This window comes from Centruroides sculpturatus, unplaced genomic scaffold (genome assembly GCF_000671375.1).
Source record: "Centruroides sculpturatus isolate CEXI.00-Female unplaced genomic scaffold, Cexi_2.0 scaffold969, whole genome shotgun sequence".
In the NCBI taxonomy this organism is placed as follows: Eukaryota; Metazoa; Arthropoda; class Arachnida; order Scorpiones; family Buthidae; genus Centruroides; species Centruroides sculpturatus.
The window spans coordinates 232,051-252,396 of record NW_019385162.1 but is presented as its reverse complement, the minus strand read 5'-3'; the positions used below and the strand labels follow the sequence as shown (position 1 = coordinate 252,396).

The 20,346-nt window shown below is 34.5% G+C and overlaps 4 protein-coding genes across 5 annotated transcripts in view; 1 reads left to right on the top strand and 3 right to left on the bottom strand.

The window, feature by feature from the left end:
* Positions 1–4,518, top strand: part of LOC111635627 (protein transport protein sft2-like) — a 24,959-nt gene extending 20,441 nt beyond the window's left edge. The window contains exon 4 of the mRNA XM_023380643.1: positions 4,413–4,518. Coding sequence (XP_023236411.1) covers positions 4,413–4,518 — 106 coding nt within the window. The remainder of the gene's footprint in view (positions 1–4,412) is intronic.
* LOC111635626 lies at positions 143–1,879 on the bottom strand. Its single transcript, XM_023380642.1, has one exon. The coding sequence runs from the start codon at positions 1,142–1,144 to the stop codon at positions 344–346; it is 801 nt and encodes a 266-aa protein (XP_023236410.1). The 5' UTR covers positions 1,145–1,879; the 3' UTR covers positions 143–343.
* An 11,140-nt stretch (positions 4,519–15,658) lies between the features above and the next one.
* On the bottom strand, positions 15,659–17,149 carry LOC111635628. The gene is made up of 3 exons (XM_023380644.1): positions 16,983–17,149; positions 15,960–16,901; positions 15,659–15,875 (listed from the first exon to the last, which is right to left on the bottom strand). Exons 1-3 carry the CDS (start codon positions 17,001–17,003, stop codon positions 15,777–15,779), a joined length of 1,062 nt encoding a protein of 353 aa, XP_023236412.1. The 5' UTR covers positions 17,004–17,149; the 3' UTR covers positions 15,659–15,776.
* A 2,274-nt stretch (positions 17,150–19,423) lies between these two features.
* LOC111635625 (6-phosphogluconate dehydrogenase, decarboxylating-like) overlaps positions 19,424–20,346 on the bottom strand; it is a 57,939-nt gene continuing 57,016 nt past the window's right edge. For both annotated transcript variants that reach the window (XM_023380641.1, XM_023380640.1), the window contains exons 11-12: positions 19,882–20,104; positions 19,424–19,821 (exon numbers count right to left, since the gene is read on the bottom strand). In XM_023380641.1, coding sequence (XP_023236409.1) covers positions 19,702–19,821; positions 19,882–20,104 — 343 coding nt within the window. In that variant the 3' untranslated portion in view covers positions 19,424–19,701. The remainder of the gene's footprint in view (positions 19,822–19,881; positions 20,105–20,346) is intronic.

Genomic DNA, 20,346 nt, shown 5'->3' with positions numbered 1-20,346 from the left:
ATTAGTCGATTGTTTTTAACGTCCACCAGTAGGTTGAATTTAGTTAAGAAGTCGATTCCTATGATGGGTTGGGTTACGTCGGCGATTACAAATGGCCACGAAAAATTCCGCTTTAAGTTAAAGTTGAGTGTTAATAGTTTTGTTCCGTAAGTTGAAATAGGCGTTCCGTTTGCAGCAAAGAGGACTAGCTTGTCGGGTTTGCATAAATACATGTTAGAACTTTTTGGGATAACGGAGATGTCGGCGCCTGTGTCAATTAGGAATTTGTATTTCGTAGTAGGGTCGGCCATGGTGATTCGATCGATGTGGCGGGTGAGGCTTCTGGCCGTAAGCGCCCGCCTAGTCAGTTTTCCGACGGTCGGAAGGAGCAAGGGGCTTTGCATTTTCTCGCCTGCTCCCCGAAAGTAGCGTGGTAGTAACACATGTCGTTGTGTGGGGTGCTGTGCTGTTGATTCTGTCGCGATTTGCTGCGGCGCCTCCTGTTGTTGGGAGGGTAATCAGAACGTGTGAAGGAACGGCATTGGTTGTTGATGGATATGGTGAGGTTTTTGACCTGCTGGGCTAATTCCGCAACCTGGTTCTTCAGGGTGGAGATAGTGGCAAGGTCATGTTCGACCGTTTGAATGTGACCGGGGGAGACTAATTCCATTATCTTGTCGGCCATGGCGGCCTGTTGTTGGAGTTTTTCCTTAGATGCGGCTAAAATGGCCTGTACGTTATGAGGAAGTCTCGACAGCCAGAGAGATTGTAGCAGGTCTTCGCTAAAATGGTTTCCGGCCAAGTCGCGCATCCGTGATAATAGGAAGGATGGACGTTGGTCTCCCAGTTCCAACCCTTGAAGAAGAGTTCTGATTTTGGAGGTCTCGCTCTCGGAATAGACGTCGATGAGACGAGCCTTTAGCGTGGAAAATTTATTCTGGTCGGGCGGGTTGAGGATTAGGTCCTGCACCGAATTTAAAATTTCCGGCTCTATTGCAGCAACGACGTGTTTAAATTTGGTGTCGTCGACGGTTATGTTATTTATCGAAAATTGTGCTTCCAACTGAGCAAACCATAAGTTAGGGTTGCCCTTCCAGAAGGGTGGGGGTCTGATCGCAATGCGTGAAATGTGACGGTGATCGTCATTAATTTCTGCCTCAGACATGATGATTTTTTTTACGTAGTTGTGGCAGTGCGGGGGTAGTTATCCTTAAATGATGCGTTGTGCGCGCAGTTCAGCACGTGGGGAAAGGACGAAGAACGATGGCACGTAAAGGCACGTGGCGAGGAAACAAAGGATAGCACGTGGCGCGAGGACAAAGAAGGGTAGCACGTGGTGTACTATACCTTTTCGTTGAGAAAAGTCGACCGTCGACGAAAAATTATCCGTGGTTACACGTTTCGAAGGTCTAGTTGTATGAGTTGGCAGTTCCAAAAAAGGATGAAAGTCCAACGTTGTATCCGATGCGAATGGATGGAATTTTCATGTCGCACGATAGAGTCCTTCGTCGGGTAGAGGCACCATAAAACATATATCACGTTCGGCTCACCAGTTTGTGGTCACCAGTTCGTGTGAAATTACTCATTACAAACAGGGCCACATACAATAAAAGATTATCATTTATTCTATATATGAATTATGGCGCGACTGTACAGGTTAAAACACGAGGTGTTACTACGCACGTCTGGAGAGGTCCCAATCCAACAAGAATGTGTGTGATGTCATAGGTCAGGTCAGGGGTTCCCCCTTGTGACGACTTTGGGGTTTATCGCCAAAGCTGTCGCCACAGAAATGATTTAAAATTTTTTATGAATAGATTAATTTCAAAAACTTACAAAATTTAAAAGTAAATTAAAAAGTGAAATTGATAAGTTGTGTTTTTCAGGCCAGAAGTACCTTATTAACAGTTATTTGTGCTGTGTTTCAAGTTATTGCACTTTTTTGGTAAGTTCTTTATCTTTTAGTAATTGAATTGAAAATAATATCCTGATGTAAAGTTAAATAAAATTTAACATTAATTAATTCTGTGTTAATAAATTAACAAATTAATGAACAAATTAAAGGTGCTTTAAGAAATTATTTTGACTGACTCAGCATTCTAAGTAACAACTTTAAACACAACTTTGATGATGTATGATATGATTATCAGTTTTCATTGAGTATTTATTATTTAGCAAAAGTTTTGATTCTAAGAATGTTTTTCTATTCAACATAAATTATTTATTGTCCAATAATTCATATAAATAATGAGATGTTGATGAGTGAATAACAAAATTGATGTTAATATGTAATGATGAATTGAGTGATTAATGTTGAATTCAGAAGTTTTTCACAAAATTGCAGAACTTATGGTTAAAAATTACTTTTAAACATTACTTACTGCATATTCTGTTTTCAAATCTACTTTTGAACTGGAAATTTTTGAATGTCTTCATTAAACCTGTTTTATTTCTGTAAAATCTGAATTTTAGATGTTGGCATAATTCTGATGATATCATATCAATCATGAGATAACCCTATATATTTTTGTTATTTTGTAGGTTCAATAGAAATGTCTAATTTTTTTTTAATGTGAAAGTTGTTCACTTGCTCATTCACTTGCTCATTATTATACAAAATTATACAGTAATGAACAGGATTGTGACAATGCACAAAGTGCCCTTCTATGCTTCGGCACCACAGGACCGAAGGGTCAACATCGCATCGGCAAAGACTGCAATGACTAATTCATCGGGATTGACACTACTGTGTCTTCTGGGTAGACACAGAGACCATTATGTTCGCCTTTTCATGCGAGCGGTCGCATCTGTGGGCAGTTGGACTCGAGATGGTGACCGATTGGGCAAAAGAAGTGCACTTTACAATTCGATTATAGAAAATAATGCCCGTTTATTGATTATATAAACTAGTTACACATATGCTTTAAATGAGAGAGAGAGTTTACAAATGTTCGCACATGGTATTTACCTGAAGATCGCTTTCTTGATTTGGGTCTTTTTTCGGTGGAGACACGTCCTTGGTGGGTACTTGAGGTCATCAGCTTTCAGTGGTTAAGCTTCTGATCGCTGGCTATTAGAGGAGCATCAGCAGAGAAGTATATCTGAGTGTACACACATGACCAACCTTCTAGGATGGATGAACTTTTGATGTGGACGAACTCCTCTGTCAGACAAACTCTCTGTCATGTCATCGGACCTTCTCCTTTATTTGGGAGTCCTTCCCCTTGCAATTCTTGTCCTTTTTTGGTTAAATTGTCCTCCATGTCCAATGACAGTTTTTGCATTTGATTCCTAGTGACACATTTGATGTGTCACCCCAAACAAGGAAGCAAGTCTGTGGGAAAGGATATAATCATATGTGTAGGGATCTTTTTTTCTTTTTCTGAAAACATTTTTGAATAAAATTTTTTTGTCAAGTGTGGCCTCTCTCAGGATTGTTCCATTTTTCATTTACTTAAAGAATCAATTATTTAAAATTGATTAAAAATTCAAGGTTCTTTGTAACAAATGAAACTTTACAGGTTGGAATTTAAAGTTATTAAATTCCAACCTGTAAAGACTGGAGGTTTCCTATCAGTTTATAGATTCAAATTCAATTAGATTCAAGGATCCCTTTTTCAACTTTGATGATCTGGTGTTATAATTAGATAAATCTCTGAAGTATTATTTCTTTATTTTAGTTTATAAAAACTTTTAGTTTACTTGTGTAGTAATTTAGTTCACTTTTGATGATTATAATGAAAATAGGATTGTTGTAAAATAATTTTTCCAAACAGAAAATATAAAAAAAAAATTAAGAAAAAAATTAAAAAGAGAATTTAATAAGCTTTTTTAAAATGTTTTAGATTAAAATTTATTTTTAACAATTGTAATTTTATTTATATATTATTAAGTTTGCTTCTTCAACTTTGATTTTGTATTATTATTTTTTAATTTTATCATTATGATTTGTCTAAAAGCATATATATTTTTATTTCAAAGACAGAACTTGAACATTAACTGTTAGATTTTTTGGGGTGATAATCGAGAAAGTTGTTACTATGTTGTACACAATCAAAACTTAGAGTTAAAAGTTAACCAATTAACAATTTAGTTAATTGGTTAACTAAGTACAAAGTTAACAATTAACAATTTTTGAACCTAACCAATACGTATTTATATGTATTATTTAGCTTCAAACTATAACTCTACATTCTTGATTGTGAATATGGACATCAGTTATCATATGTTTAAGTTTCCAGAGCTCTGCACAAATTCAAAGTAAAATCACTTACTCATAAAACTTTATATATTATTAAAATTTTATTTTTATTTTTAAAAATTTATAGAAATGTGTATATAAAAATTTTGCTATTTTGTATAATTTTCAATATAAAAAAGTTCTTCATATTTTTTTATAAATTTTATTAAGATTTTAATTGTTCTTTTTTTAGGTATGTTTTGAGTTATATTCCCGGAGGCCAAACAGGGATGAAATTTTTTACCAAGATATTTACAAGTACTGTAACAAAAACAGCAAATAAATCATTACCTATTTAAAATTTTGTATGTTTAATTTCTTTTTAACATTTAGTAAAATATATTTTCACATTGAAATAATAATATCTTAATAATATTCTTACACTCTACTTATTTTACCTAAATCCATTAATACATGTTTATATTTCCTGTCATATATTTTAAAAATATGAAAATTAAAACTAGAATTTAAATGAAAAATATTTTATTATTTAAATTCATACTTCCATATAAATTTGATTTTTATTTCTCTGTAAAGATAATTAATAATTGAGGGACTTGATAGAAAAATAGTACATCCCGAATGAAGATTTTTGTTTCATTTCATTTCAACAGCACTTTAATATGCAACATTTTACTAATTTGGGTGTACAACCCATGGAGAATGTAATTGAACTGTGAAAGTTTCTTAGAAAACTGATCAATGATGAATAAATCCAAATTTGTTAATACAGTAGAGTCTCGAAAACTTGGCAGTCCAGATAACTCGCCACCCCTAGCAGGGCAAAAAAATCCTTAATTAATTAATTTTCATTATAAACAGCTTTATGCCTCATAAAGTATTTTTCTGAGGTCTGTCTTATCAGGTAAATTACTGTACACAGTGTATTCATTAATTTTCATTTTCATGTAGTAAAGGCTCTATGCCTTCATAAAGGATGTACTTTTCCTTTGTTTAAGGGTATTTGGGCAGTTTATTCTCTGTTGTATTTTCAAGTAAACAATACATACAAGTACAGTACAGTATTTTCTGAGGAAACACTTATACTTATCTTTTTTAACCCCATTCCCGATAACCTGGCATTTTCACAAACTCTGCCACCCTTCGGTCCACATTAGGCCAAGTTTTCGAGACTCTACTGTAACACATTTTCTGTACTTTTGCAGGATGTGCCATTTTTCAGTAAGACCCTCAATTATTGTAGTTACATAAAACAATGACAATTGAATTAGGAAACAGTAAATTCTATCAAATAATTCATTCTGGCTGGATGGTCCAGTGATAAAAGTTATCCACCTTCCATTCTGGAGGATTTGGATGAGTCTGGATTAGGTTTTCAGAAANCAAGTACAGTACAGTATTTTCTGAGGAAACACTCATACTTATCTTTTTTAACCCCATTCCCGATAACCCGGCATTTTCACAAACTCGGCCTCCCTTCGGTCCACATTAGGCCGAGTTTTCGAGACTACTGTAACACATTTTCTGTACTTTTGGAGAATGTGCCATTTTTCCAGTAAGACCCTCAATTATTGTAGTTACATAAAACAATGACAATTGATTTAGGAAACAGTAAATTCTATCAAATAATTCATTCTGGCTGGATGGTCCAGTGATAAAAGTTATCCACCTTCCATTCTGGAGGATTTGGATGAGTCTGGATTAGGTTTTCAGAAATTTTCATAAGTTGTCTGAACTGGTTATTTAGATGGCCAGGTAGCCAAGCAATTAAGGTATCAGCTTACTGCTCTGGACCTGGGATGGAATTTGGGCAGTTTTAGCTAGAAATTTTTTGGGAGAGTTGGTCTCCCAGATATTTTAGACCCCATTTCTCACAACTCAGTCACTCTTATTGTGGGCCTGGCCAAACCAACAATGAGTATGATAAAAAAGAAAAGGCATTTCAGTGCTAACAGGTTGGGAAGAGTCAAAAATAAAATAGATTTTGATATGTCAAAATCATTTCTCATCATCCAATCTTGGATTCAGGCAGGTCTACATGGTAGGAAGAGTTTTAAAAAAAGTTTATACTTTTGCACTGCTGTATACCAAAATAATAATCATTAATTAGCTGCTATCAAATACCAAAATTATGTTGTTAGTGAATGTTTACAATATATGATACAACATTTCTATTGGAATTTATGAAGTGTGGAATACTGTAATGTTTTAATTAAAGCTTCTTCAAAAACTTCAGACACTAAGGCGTTAAATACAATTAAAATATTTTATTCTTGCGAGCGCTTTCTTGCTTATTTGGGAGGCCATCCTCACAAAACTGCTCTCCCCGTGCAACTCCCCCACCCTTGAATTGCCGGATATCTGGATTAACATNAAGTAAATATAAGCTGTAATATTTTAAGTGCCAAAAGTCATGTGATTTGGTGCTTTAAACGTTATGGCTTCACATAAATTCAACTTCAAAATATAGCCACATACAGTACTAATATTGTCACAATATTTTTTGCAGCAGAAAACATTGCATTTAGAATTCAATTATTTGATAAAACATATTTAGAAAAAAATGACATGTACAATGTTATGGCATTGCATGCTTCATATATTGTAAGTATCAAAGTATCAGAAATTCAAAATAGAGATAATTATAATATGTATGTAAATTAAATACCAAAAAATAAACTTTTTAAAAGTTTATAATTTTATTTATAATAATGGATATAATTTAACTTTTTTGATGTGACTTGTTGAATTATGACCTAACAAGTATTGTTGTTTAGTGTCTTAATTTTCATTCTGAGGAATCTCAAAAGATGATTTTTGACCAATGATTTTCTATTTGAACATTTTTATTTTTAATTTTATTGTATTGTATCCATATTTTCAGAGTTATAGCACTTTTGGGGTAAAAATACCATGTACTAGTAAAGGCATCATTCTTCTCAAGTTGTGTTGTATTTCAGCATAATGGTGCATGCACACCAACAATCGGAAGTTTAAGCAATGCACAGAATGTGCTTGCCCATTACACTGACAAGCGAGAAACAAAATGGGAAACATGGACAAAGGATGAAGTGCAAGCACATGGACACTACGCAATGGATTTGCCACATGTCCACTATGAGTGGGAACATGGCATATCTGGTCAGAGCCGGCCCTACCATAGGGCGAACAGAGCATCCGCTCCAGGCGCTAAGTTTTAGGTGGCGCCTCAGTGTTAAAGAAAAGTAAAGGGTATAAATTAGGGGCCACCAAAGGGGCGCCATAATAGGATCTCGCTCCATCCTTAAACTTGCCTCGGGCCGGCACTGTATCTGGTACAGAGATTCATAAGCAACTGCTGTAAGTTTGTGGTCAGATGTAATGTCAATGATGCAAGCAATTCCATGATGATTGTAAGATTTTTTTGAAACAGTGACCTAGACTACTATCAACATCCACCAGAAAAGACAATGTCACAACAGTGGAGGCCATAATTTGCACCAACAGATGGATTGGATGATGGCTATGTCTGATCACTCTACACAATCTGCAACATACTGGATTACTGCAAATTGATGGCACGATGGGTGCCAACATTGATCACAAGACTGCCAGAATGACCATCAGTCTGCTACGTCTCTTGTGTTAGAGTGAAGCAATTAGTTTCCATTTTGAATTTAATGGGGTGGCAGAAGCTGGGTGATGTATCCAAGATTTCACCCATTTTTCAAGAAATTCTTCTCCTGAAAAAATCAAGAGAAGAAGCCTTGGTGGAAAAGGGTTTTCTTTTTCTGCAGAAAATAAACCTTTTCTCCACCGAGGTTATCTTCCATCGAAATTAACTTTGCCACGCGGAAATGACCTTTCACCCGACTACAACTTAATGAACTGGACTCGGCTTTTCGTCTGGCTTGGTTTCTTTCCTTTCCACTTTACGGACAGACACTTCTGCGCCATCCGAGGTCTCGTGCTTAGATTAATTTAAAATCCACAGAACAATGACAGTGTGATGCCTATCGTCGCAAAGTGACGACGAATACATAAGGCAATGTTTCTCGAGTTTAAAGACTTGTTTAAACGACTATAACAGGCAAGGCGACTTATATTATGCAGACATTTACACTGTATTTAAGCCGGTGTGCTAGTGCTAACAAATTTCATAACAAATGGTAGAAAGTGGTCACTCATATGCACCATAAGTCGACATTAAATTTTAATAAAAAATCAAAGAAAACACGTCATGAGTAGTGTTTCTCAAACGAGATTCCGGGATCCCGGTTGTTTTTTTAACCTGGGAAATCCCGCAAATTTCTTAAAAATTCACTTTTTTTCTTATTTTGTGTTAAGGTTAAGAAATTTTGCAAATAAAAAGCATAATTATCTCATTCACTGTCAGAATACATTTGTATTTATTAATTTTAAACCTACCTATTAGTTTTTTTTTAAATTTTTGCTCGTTATGGCATGTCACAAATGGTCGATAATCAATACGTAGCTTATTTGTGGCAGGACTCTGAAAATTCTTTACTTGTCAGAACCTGTAATATATGGAATAATTGTGCTTACGCTGTCTTAATTTTTAACCATGCCCAGTAGCTTCAATAAATGCGTAACGCCAGATTGTGCAAATTGGGCAAAGATACAAACGAGTATAAAGTCTGCAAGTATGAAGTTTTTCTTCATAAACCTGATTATTAAAGCCAAACGAATTGCCGAATTATTGAGCTATAAGCTTGATGCCGCTATTAAAGCAGCCGAGGTAGACAAATCAAAAATACTAGAGAGCAAAAGAAGTACTACAATCTCGAAAACAAACTCGAAATCTTCCAGGCTACAGGTGAAAAAACACATAATATCTGTCTTCTCTTAAATGCATTAAACACTATTCCAATCACATCAATTGAATCGGAAAGGGCATTCTCGGTGGCAAGACTTTTCATTACTAAAATAAGAATTAGAGTGAGTTATCGGAGTATTGACCATCTTTGCTTTTTAAAATCTTATAAAAGTTTGCAATATTTTGTATTATATTTTATTTAAAAAACGAAAATTACCTTCTAAATTAGAAGTTCATTTTTTTAATTTTTAACTCAATTCAAAACATTTTTTTTTTTGTTGTTGTATGCAGTTTCCAGCAAACTTTAATTAATTTTTTTCTATTTGTGAAAATTTCTACGTTATTTAAAGGTAATTTTTATTATAGGCCTATAGACCTTACACAGCATTATTAATATGATTTTGGATGATACAAAGCTTTAAAATTACTTTAAAAAATGAAAAATAATTATATCATTTAATTTCAAGATATTTTGTATACCTTAAAAATAATTGATTCTATCCCGGGAACAGTTCACTTTTATCCCGGAATCCCGGGACAAGCAAAAGACCGGGAAATGAGAAACCTCAGTCATGAGTATATGTGAAAACCTGAATAATAGTGACTTCAACAATTAAATTTGTAAATGGAATTGTCTTAATTGTAAAAAAAAATATGTTTAATAAAACTTAATACGGAATTTAATAACTATTTGAAGATTAGATATTTATTAAAATAAATTTTAAAAAATTACACATTTTTAGATTCATTTATAATTCTAGGAAACAAATTAAAACTTTTTTTAGTTTGTTTCCTTCTTGCCTTCGGACCGAAATTGCCTTACATGGAAACGGGTGCACTGAATTCGAAAATGACTATGAAAACGCTCTATCGCGCAAGGTTTGGATGTTACAAGTATATTTCAGTAGGAAAATATATACAATTAACATACGGTGACGTACAATGGACTCTGTTATTTTCACTGTTGCTTTTTTTTAAACCCTTTCCGCCCTGTAGGCACTAAGAGGCCTCTTCTTGCAAATCCATTATAGGTTCGGCCAGGCCCACAATGGGGCTGCCGGGTGGTGAGGAACGGGGCTCGACATATCCGAACAGACCACCCGCGAAAAATTCCTGGGGATTTTTCGACCCGTTTAGATTCGAACCCGGGTCCCCCAGAGCGGTAGGCTGCCACCTTGTCCGCTCGGCCATCCGGCCGCGTCACTGTTGCTTTCTCTTTAAGAGTTCAGCGATAATCCTTGAGCCTGGCTGGTCCCTGCTAACAAAATTTAATTTTAGAAATGGCCTGATGTTTCCCCTGTTCATTGATCGTATCACTTAAGTTGGGTAGAAATATGTCGGGATAAGATATGACATATGGTAACACCATTAGCTCTGACACTAGAAATTCGTGGTTACTTCCCAGAAATTCAGTCACCATAGCTTTGAATGAATGCCATGCTACTAATTCGTCAGGTTTCAGCTTTGACTCAAATATTTTTGTTTCTAAGGAGTTTTTTTTTATTTTTATTTTAGGTTCACAAAAATTCTTTCTTTTTAATTTTGCTGTTGTCTATTTCGGGAAACTCCTTGAAAATAAAGAAATTCACTCTCATCGTTTTCCAAGGACTTGGCGAAGTTTTTCGTTAATTTGTTTAATGACAAAGAGAGGGAAGAGGAATGGGTCCTTAGCGGCACATATTTTACACTTTTTTCTCTAGGTATGTATTCTTGTTTCTTTCCCAAATCTCTGTTATCACAGTGTTTGTTTGTTTGTTTCCAGACCGTTCCACAGGCGCAAAAAGCAGAAATTTTTCGTAAACATATTTTGAATAATTTACGATATTTGTTTAATTTAATTAATTTACTTTGAATAATTACAAGAATAATCTCCCAAGTAACGCGATAACTTTAAAATCGACACAGATTATCCATCAATGACTGCGCTGTTTTATAAACAATATAATATTTTTTTCTCGTTACGAGGTTTTGCAAACAACAGAATTTGTCTTATTTTAATATGTTCATGTAATTTACATTTTATTCTATAAAATTGCAAATGAAAAATTGTTGCGCGATGGAGAATTTTGACTGTCACTTTCGCATTCTAGCCACAAAATACATTATAAACGGTGTTAGAGCCGCCGCAAACTACAGGATGTTGGAGCTAGCGTACGCTTGGTCGCGCTTCCAAGCTCCGCCTGTTTTCCCATGAGGTTATGAGCCATTTTTGCTAGGTAAGCTACGCGGGCAAGAAGCAGCCGCAAACATACACATTTTCTCGCGTAACGTAATCCACATGACGTGGATTCAGTGGCGTAGCGTGGGTGTCAGCCGCCCGGGGCAAAGGAAAATTTCGCCGTCCCCTTATTTAAGTATCTCAATTTAAAAGACTAAAATTCAGTTTCTTCACAGAATAAGTAATGAAAAATTCCGTGCTAGTGTTGCCACCTTATTAAAATCGCTGACCCGGACGGCAGGTGAGATTTGTTGGAATAGAAGTTCCTGACGCATGCGTAATGTCATTTTGCAATGCGAAGAATAATGTGCAGTGCATGCCGGTTCGAAATCAGGTACAGTTAGGGACTAGGGAGACTTGGGTAGGAGTAACGTAAGTAACCTAGATGACAGCTCTATTGGAAATGTGTATGAATACGAATCGTAAAAAAAAGGGTCGACAGGTTGCGCACGATATTGCCAGGAAAAATTAACAGTTCACCCGGACAGTGAGTCGATTCCCAGACTGTCCGTGTGGTAACGCTATTCCGTGCTCATTTTAATCGGTCCGAATCGTAGGTGCTCGAAATATACGAAATAAAATGGTTCAAATTTTTACAAGATATTATTATTATTTATTGTGGAATTTTGTCGCCCACACTACGCTACGCCACTGGCTAGCACACGTTTACGGCGGCTCTTATAATGTATACCAGGGGTGGGCAAGCAACAGGTCAGTGGGAGCCGAAATGTAGGTTTTGCAAAATGCACGGGAGCCGCAGTTCTGTACTTTTTAATTCTGTACTGCAGTTCTGTACCGCGATTTTATTATATAATATAAATACAATATAAAACAAATATTGAATGTTTTTAATAAACATATTTTGTGGAAATAAAATTGTAAAAATAATAATAGAAAGCAGAAATTAACACTTTAAGCAAGAGCCGCATTTGCCCATGGTGGATGTATACCATAAAGCTATAACTTTCGCGTTATAGCTTCATGGAGCCAAGACGAATTTGAATTAGGTGGCTCCATGTACCCGGTACAGTGTTGAGTTGAGATATTTTTCTCCAGGAAATGTTTTTGAAAAAAATATTTTCTTATAAAAGATTGGTTTGGAGACAACTGTCGGTGGGGGCCCTAGGCAGTTGCTTTTTCTTATCCGTAGGATAAGACGCCACTCTGAAAAAAACATCGTAAATACAGATATTTGGGTTTACAATGAAAAATTGTAAACCTATATATTTCCACTTTGCTCTGTTTGTCATCTGTCCGTCACTCTTTCTTTAAACTTGAGAACGGAGTTAGATGAAATTCGAGATCAGACCAGGAAATCGTAAGAGAAAAAGGACCAGATTAACTATATATGAACTTCAGATTTGTACCGCAAGTCACGTTATTTCCACTGAATGGATTAGATACGAATCCGTTGCTAACAGGAAAAGTATGATGTACAGGGGTAAAACACTACTACAGTCAACGCAGGCAAACGCTGTGCTACCTATTGTAGTAATAGCGCATCTATTTCGCGCTATATCATTGTTGCAGTAATTCAGTGAATATAATATATTTACTGTTTTTAAAATTATACCATTTTTTGTAAGAATTATATTTAGTTAATTATTTTGTTTAATTTTTCCAATAGATGGAGCTATGTGTAAGGGCAATAGACAAAAATTAATCGACAAAAAAATCCAATCGATATTTTCGGGTGGGATGTATGACATTATTTAAGTTGGAAGTACAGTAAATCCCCCTATAAAACGGGTTCCTATAATTACGATACCTATAAGACGGCGAAAAAATTGCTACAGTATCCGTACAAACCTTGTAAAAAAACTCCTATAATTACGTAAAACGTCATCGGGCAGTCGAACTACTTTCCGCCGTCCAGCGCCACGCTACGGACAGTTTAGGCGGGTAAATTGAGTTTAGTATCGTCTGTACATATAATTATATATAAATTAGGTACTGTATATATAATTATATATTAATTTATTGTAACTTTATTATAATTATATATATATATACTTTCCGCCGTCTAGCACCACGCTACGGACAGTTTAGGCGAGCTAACGCCTGTACAGTATGTAAATTAGGTACCGTAAGTCTAATACAGCACTGTAATTTTATACATTTCTTGTGAAAGAAACATTTCTTATTCAACGGCGATTAAAATTATTTATATTAATGATGTCTCCAAAGTTCAACGAAGTTTTCGCAGAAAAATAACATCAGAAATCGCGGCCGCGGTTTGCTGCGCTGTTCCGCGACGAAAACAAGCTTGAGCAACGGCGATGTCGAACGGTGCGCACTCAGTAAGTAATCCTACAATTTTTTGTTTATAGCGTAGTTTATACGGATTATTTCCAAAAAAAATATACGTATTTTGGAAATGTTGAGTCGGATTAGTCTAGAATCGATTAATTTTATGGAAGAAAACCTTTCAAACAGCCGTAGTCCGTAAACTTCACACGTGTCGGGCTGTGATTGGCTGTGATTCCTACAAAATTGATTCATAAAGAACGGAACGTATCTACCGTTTATAGGGGGATCGACTGTATGTGATAACTGTCAAGTTTTGTAGCAATTGGTGGAACGGCACAAGCGTACATAGCGAAAAAACAAACAAACATCCTTATATATATAGCAGGTAAGACCGGCATTGCCCTGGCAAAAAATAAAAACAAACGTTAAGGTTATTTCGTATTTCTAACCTTTCTATCGTATTATATTACAGTAGTTGATTTAAACTTACAAAGGTTATAATGTATACCATAAAGCTTACGTAAGAGTTTATCACATCGAGCGCCCACTCATATCACATTTTAAAAATTCTTTAAATTGTGTACAATAGAGGAATAAATAATTTTTAAAAGTGTTAGATTGGTCATTCGGTGTAATAAATCCTTTCGTAAGATAACCTTTGTAGTTATATAAATCAAATATAACAAACATTAAAACGAAAACCATATAAAAGAGTTTGGCTATTTCAGCTTACCAGTGTCACGTTTATCGCGATATTCGGATGGTAAAAATAAGAATGTTTGTTTGTTTGGATGTTTGTTCGCTATACACTCCTAGGCCATTCGATCAATTGCTACGGCAGTTACGTGTAAACACTTCAAACTTGGATAATGTCGTACATCCCACCCGAAAATATCGATTAATTAATTTCTGTCTACATTTGATTGCTGGTTTTACATGCAGCTCCATCTATTGGGAAAAAATTAACTAAATATAATTCTTACAAAAAAGGATATAATTAAAAAATATATATTATATTCACCGAATTAATGAGAATGATATAGCGCGAAATAGATGTGCAAATACACCTTTACTGGGACAGGTAGCATATAACACTTGTCGGTGTCGGTGTGGAGTATAGTAGTGTTCTGCCCCTGTACATCATACTTTTCCTGTTAGCAATAGAGTCGTACCGGTTATTTATCCGATTCCGTTTGGGGGAATTTTGAATCGAAATAACGTGACTTCCGGTGCAAACCGGAAATACCTATATAGTTAGTTAATCTGGGCCTTCTGCCCTAAACTTTCCTGGTCTCGACTTTCATCTATTTAACTCCGTTCTCGTGTTTAACTTTTTCTATTCTGTGAGCACCAACAAGGTTCTTTGTGAACTCGACCCAACTCATAATGGGCCCGAATAATGAGCCGAGTCCGGATTTGATTCCGGGTCGCAGAGAGGTAGATTGATGCATCGATATAAATGGGGACTGTCATATGGTTCGTATCGCTTCACCAGATTGAAGAAACCTTGTCGTAGAAGTCTGTTGCTCTGCATACAAAGTTTCGAATGGCTTTTCCACTTCAGTGCTGGTGAAACACTGACATCTTACGAGTTAAATAAAAAAATCTTATAAAAGAATTATTTTAGTATTTTTACGTGAATAAAGTCTTTAAATTTTGGTAACAGATTAATAAAAATACGTGGGAAGTATGTTCTCGTAAATATTGTTTGTTTAGTTATGGCAATGCAACACTAGGCTATCTGCCTAGGAGATGCCTTGGAAGGTCTTTTTAAGGGAAACTAGTCCCTATTTAGGCGTTACAGACGTGGAGAAAACCCGGAAAACTCCACGTGGCCAGCCCGTCCGAGCGAGGCGCGAACCCACGACCCGAACTCCCAGTGTTCGGGGAACGAAGACCGCTTGGCCACTGGTGGGCCCTCTCGTAAATATTACTTTTATAAAAAAATTATTGGGTTACAATTTGAAAAAATTGTAGATCTATAAATTTCCATTGTTGTCTGTCCGTCTCTCTTTCCTTAAGTTAGTAGTATGTTAACGGAACTGAAGTTTCGTAGCAATTAGTGGAACGTCCTAGGAATGCATATCGAACAAACATTCTCGTTTATAGATATAGATTTAAAATAACAGACCACGTTTACTTATATTTCCAATAATTTAATATCATATAGAATTCAATATTTGTAAATCTTTTGTGAAAATGTTTTTAATTACGAAGAAAAACAAATTGTATATAATTTCATTAATCTGTTTTGATTCATTTCTTAAGTATATTTTAATAGCTTTATAATCTTCGTCATTCATTTTCTTTCCTCACGATTGTGTTAATTCGTACAGCTTCAAATTTTCACTTTGATCGACCGATGGTAATTGTTTACGGGGCTTTGAAATTCGTTCTCCTTTCTTACGTATCTAAAAATTGTTTTAATTGATGAATTAATAAATTTAATTCGTACAAAACAAAGAAAAAAAACTGTCAAAATTGACGTGATTTACCGGTGATGGGGAAGATTCATCAGTCAATACGGATTTTGGATAACGTTTATATCTGCGTTTGCGATAAATTTTCTTATTTCTTCCTACCGAATTTTTCTGTCGAGTTTTACTAACAGAAGAAATTTGAGTTTTTGTAAATTCTGGACGAGGAGCATTCAAATGACTCTTCGCTATTGTCTTTGTCTCCGATTCAATTCGTTTTGATGCTCGCACTTTTGAAATTTCTGAATCGGAATCACGTTTTTCTTGTGCTCTAGAAAAACATTTTTGAACTTGCTTCAAATTAGTCAAAGATGCTTCAGGGCGGAGAGTTACCAAAGATTCTTTATCGCCGAGAGGCAATGGCTCTTGTTTCTGTGATCCGTTGTGAATTTGGCTTAAAAATTTATTCTTGCAGTTTTGAGTATTTCCTAAATAATTATCCCTACGAAGTTTTTGATCAACGTCGTGATTTTCAGAAAACGTTTTTGATTTCGTATGATCGCCTACGTCTTCGTACTCGTAATCAGTATTGCTAAGAGAATCGCTTTCTGAATACCGCAAAGGAATATTGCGTACATCTTCGTCCAAATTGTCAGATCTACTGGAATGAAAATCGGAAATAATCGAGTCGAATCTACGAGGAACAGAAGATTCAAAAGAGGAGGACGCGGCTCTAGTCCAATGTCCAGATGCAGTCCTCCTCCATTTAATGCTTTCTATACTCTCCCCCCTTCTGCTTTCCTTTAACGAAATACTACTGCAGGAGTAATCCCATTCAAAAGAATCAAAATTGGCTATATCATCACTTAAATAAATTTTCGTGCTGCCTACTTTAAATAAATTCCATTGATTGCCATCACTTTCTACAGACGATTCATCGTCGAAAGATTTGAGAGATAAATACGAGTAAGATTTCTTTATAGAGTCGGCTTCGCTTCGAATTCCCAAAAATTTTAGTATCTATTAAAATAATAATGTATAAAAATATCGAATAATAAGAATGCATTTTAATTTCAGATAGAAATAATTATTATGGCTTACTTTAGAATTTACGTTTCCCATGACTTATTTAATACGTGAAAGAGCGTAAAAGAGTGACAATTGTAAAGAAACAATAACTTTCAAATCAATTATTATACACAGCTTTTCACTCAAAACTCCTGATTCCGGACATGCTATTACATTATTAAATTTTTGAATATGTCCGAAATTTTAAATACATTAATTTAAATAAAACGGTCTAAAATGTAAACTGATCAGTTGTAAACATGATGCAGAAATGCATATTTATTAGTAGGCAGAAAATTTTATTGTAAAATTAGTTAAGTATTGTATATTAATGTTAAATAAAAACTAAAATCTGAAAATCGGTCTCCACGTATAAGCCCTGAAAGACGTTATATTCTTAAATTGATAATAGTAACGAAATAATTAATAATGGTAAATAGAAGGGCTCGAAGCATGCAATTTAATTGAAAATGATGTCATTATAACGGAAACAGATATTTCCTCTAATGGGAAATCTGCTATTGTTTATTCGATAATTTTCCTGAGAATCATAATTAGTTTTTAGAACTCGCTCTCACACTAACTAAAAATACCGTATTTAGAAATGACATGCGAAGTTTTGAAACTTATCAAACATTGAATGCGGATAATTATCCCTTAATGAGTAAGTTGCCGCGCGGGTCACAGGTTTATCATTGCTCACTAACGTCCGGACCCGAGTTAACTTGGGTAGGTTACATAGCGTTACAGAAAACGCGGTCCTTTCGCCCCCATTTTTTGGATTTTTGGAATGTTTTTTGTCTCCAAATTTTTTTTAAAATTTTTATCCGCGCGAAAAAATTTTTATCGCGATTTTAATTTACCTTTAATGACGCACGATTAACGCTTAATTGTTTTTTAATGTGTTTTTTTTTTAATCAAATTTAATCAATTGTTCTAAAGTTGTAGTGCACGGATTTTACTTAGGTAAAGTTATTTAAAGCTAGTTTCTGATGTCAAAAACGACCTCCAATAGTTTTTTTAATTTTTTTAATTAATATATTTTATTATATATAAGTTTAATTAAATCGGGGGGTCGGAAATCGCAATAAAAATTTTAATTTTTTAAAAATATACCGCCAGCTAGTATTCACCCTACTTTAAACCCTTGTCCTCCCGAGACGTCTGAGAATGTCCCGGAAAATCCAACACCAGCTGTTTTCAAGGTCATCCAGCTGTACAAACAATGACTCATCAGTGTCAAATTTCGCAGAAAGGCGAGACAATGGAAAATAAAGTTTGAAGCTTTTTCTTCAAAATTAACGCATTTCTTTCGTTTTTTTCAGTTTTAAGTATTTTTTATGTTTAATTAAAAATTCCTTAAAAAATTCGTACGGCAAGTGGTTAAACGGTCAACTTATCTACAGATAAGATGTGGTAAATTTTTGAACCAATTGAGCTAGTTACGTGTGTCCGCTTTTAATGGTACTGTTATATACAGATGTTTATAGTAGCAAAACGTCCCAATTCAGTGATGTGGTCTCTCTGATTACATTTAGTTATACTTTATCAGAATGTGTAATGTGTTGAAATTTATAAGAGTAATTTTTAATTAGAATGAAAATCTTACAGAATCATTTTAGAATTACGTCTTAGAACGATTCTAATGATTTATTGAAGTTCATTTTTGATTTTTTTTTGTGCGGAAATCAGACAAAGCTTGATGGAAACCGGACGAATTAATACTTTATGTTCGAGTTTTTTTATGATTTTAACGAAATATTCGGATATATCAGCAGGTGTAATTTAGTTTTTGTAATTTATCCAATATTTAGAGACAGGCGTAACGACAAAATTTGATGCCTGTGGTGAATAGTAAGGTGGTTGTCCAGTCTGTATTTACATATGTCAAATCTCGAGTTGTCTTTTTCAAACTATAAATAATAAATCATTGATTTAATAAAAAATTCTGGTATTTTTTAATTGGGCCTGACTAGGACTCACATATTGAGCTCGCTCTGTTCTTGTGAAGTTTTGCCTATTTAATTTGAGCATTTCATTATTAAATTATACACTTTTTTAAATATCCTAGTCTGTTCTCTTTTTATTTTATTTTATATTCCATTCACAAGCAATCTCATAGGTCCATAGGAGTTTGTGATACTTGGTTGGAAAATACCGATCTAATAGTTATTATATTTATTTAACTATTGCTTTGTATTAATAGTAACTCATACATTTACTTAACAGTAGTTTCAGATTACCTCGGTAGAATCCAATGAAAAAATAATAATCTAATTTGAATTAATACCGACGAATTTCCATAACGATCATCGTGAGGTTTAAGAAAAACATTGCGGTTCGTTCAATAGAAGATTAAAATAAAAAATACTTTAATTTTGTCGCATTTTGGAGAAATGAACACGAACTTTCACTATTACGGAAACACAAAACTCGCTAAAATTTCTCTAGTAAGTTTTTCAAAAGATTGCCACTTAATTTTCAAAATTTATTGGTAGAGAGACAATACTAATTAAGCAATCAATTTAACAGTTATAAAGGTCCAAATCCAATAATAGGCCCTATCTGTGTTTCTTACATTTAAAAAGTTGCGTATAGAAGATTTTTAAACAAAATACAAAAATACATCATTTTATTTCTCCAAATATTTTCATATATTTAAAAAAAACTAACTCTGAAAAATTTCTCTAACAAAATCAAATGATTTTCAACTAATAACGTGATTCGGTAAACAATAATGGATATGCTTAATTTAGGCATTGTATGTAGTGGAGGCAACATTTCCTCCGTGACCCGTCCAATTGGTATGAACGAATTTTCCTGGACTGGATAAAAGCTCGTAGGTATGGGCGCCGAAATAATCTCTCTGCGCCTGAAATTACACACATAAATAGAGGGTAATTTATTTTTACTAACTCATTGAAATTCATACCTGTAGAAGATTTGCGGGAAGTTTCTCGGATCGAATTCCGTCATAGAAAGCTAAGGCAGTACTGAATGCGGGTGTGGGAATTCCCAATTTGACGGAGGTTGCCACTACTTGACGCCACGAATCTTGGCAATCTTGAATTGCCTTTTGGAAAAAGTTGTCCAGTAGAAGGTTTGAGAGATTTGGAGACTTGTCGAAAGCACTTTTGATGTTACCCAGGAAAACACTATAAATATTTGCATTGTAAATTTTTAGATTTATTTTAAATATTCTTAACTCAGAAGGATGTGTAAATAAAATCCAGAATAAAGAGTTTCAAATGAATTCTTTAACTTTCAGAATAAACAATGCACGTAAATTAGTATTAGACTGAAAGAAAACATTTGAGCAGTTTAACAAAATCAAATCTACTCCACGGTTTTCAGCCTTACTAGAACCTTTTAAAACGTGTGAACAACGTGCCTAATG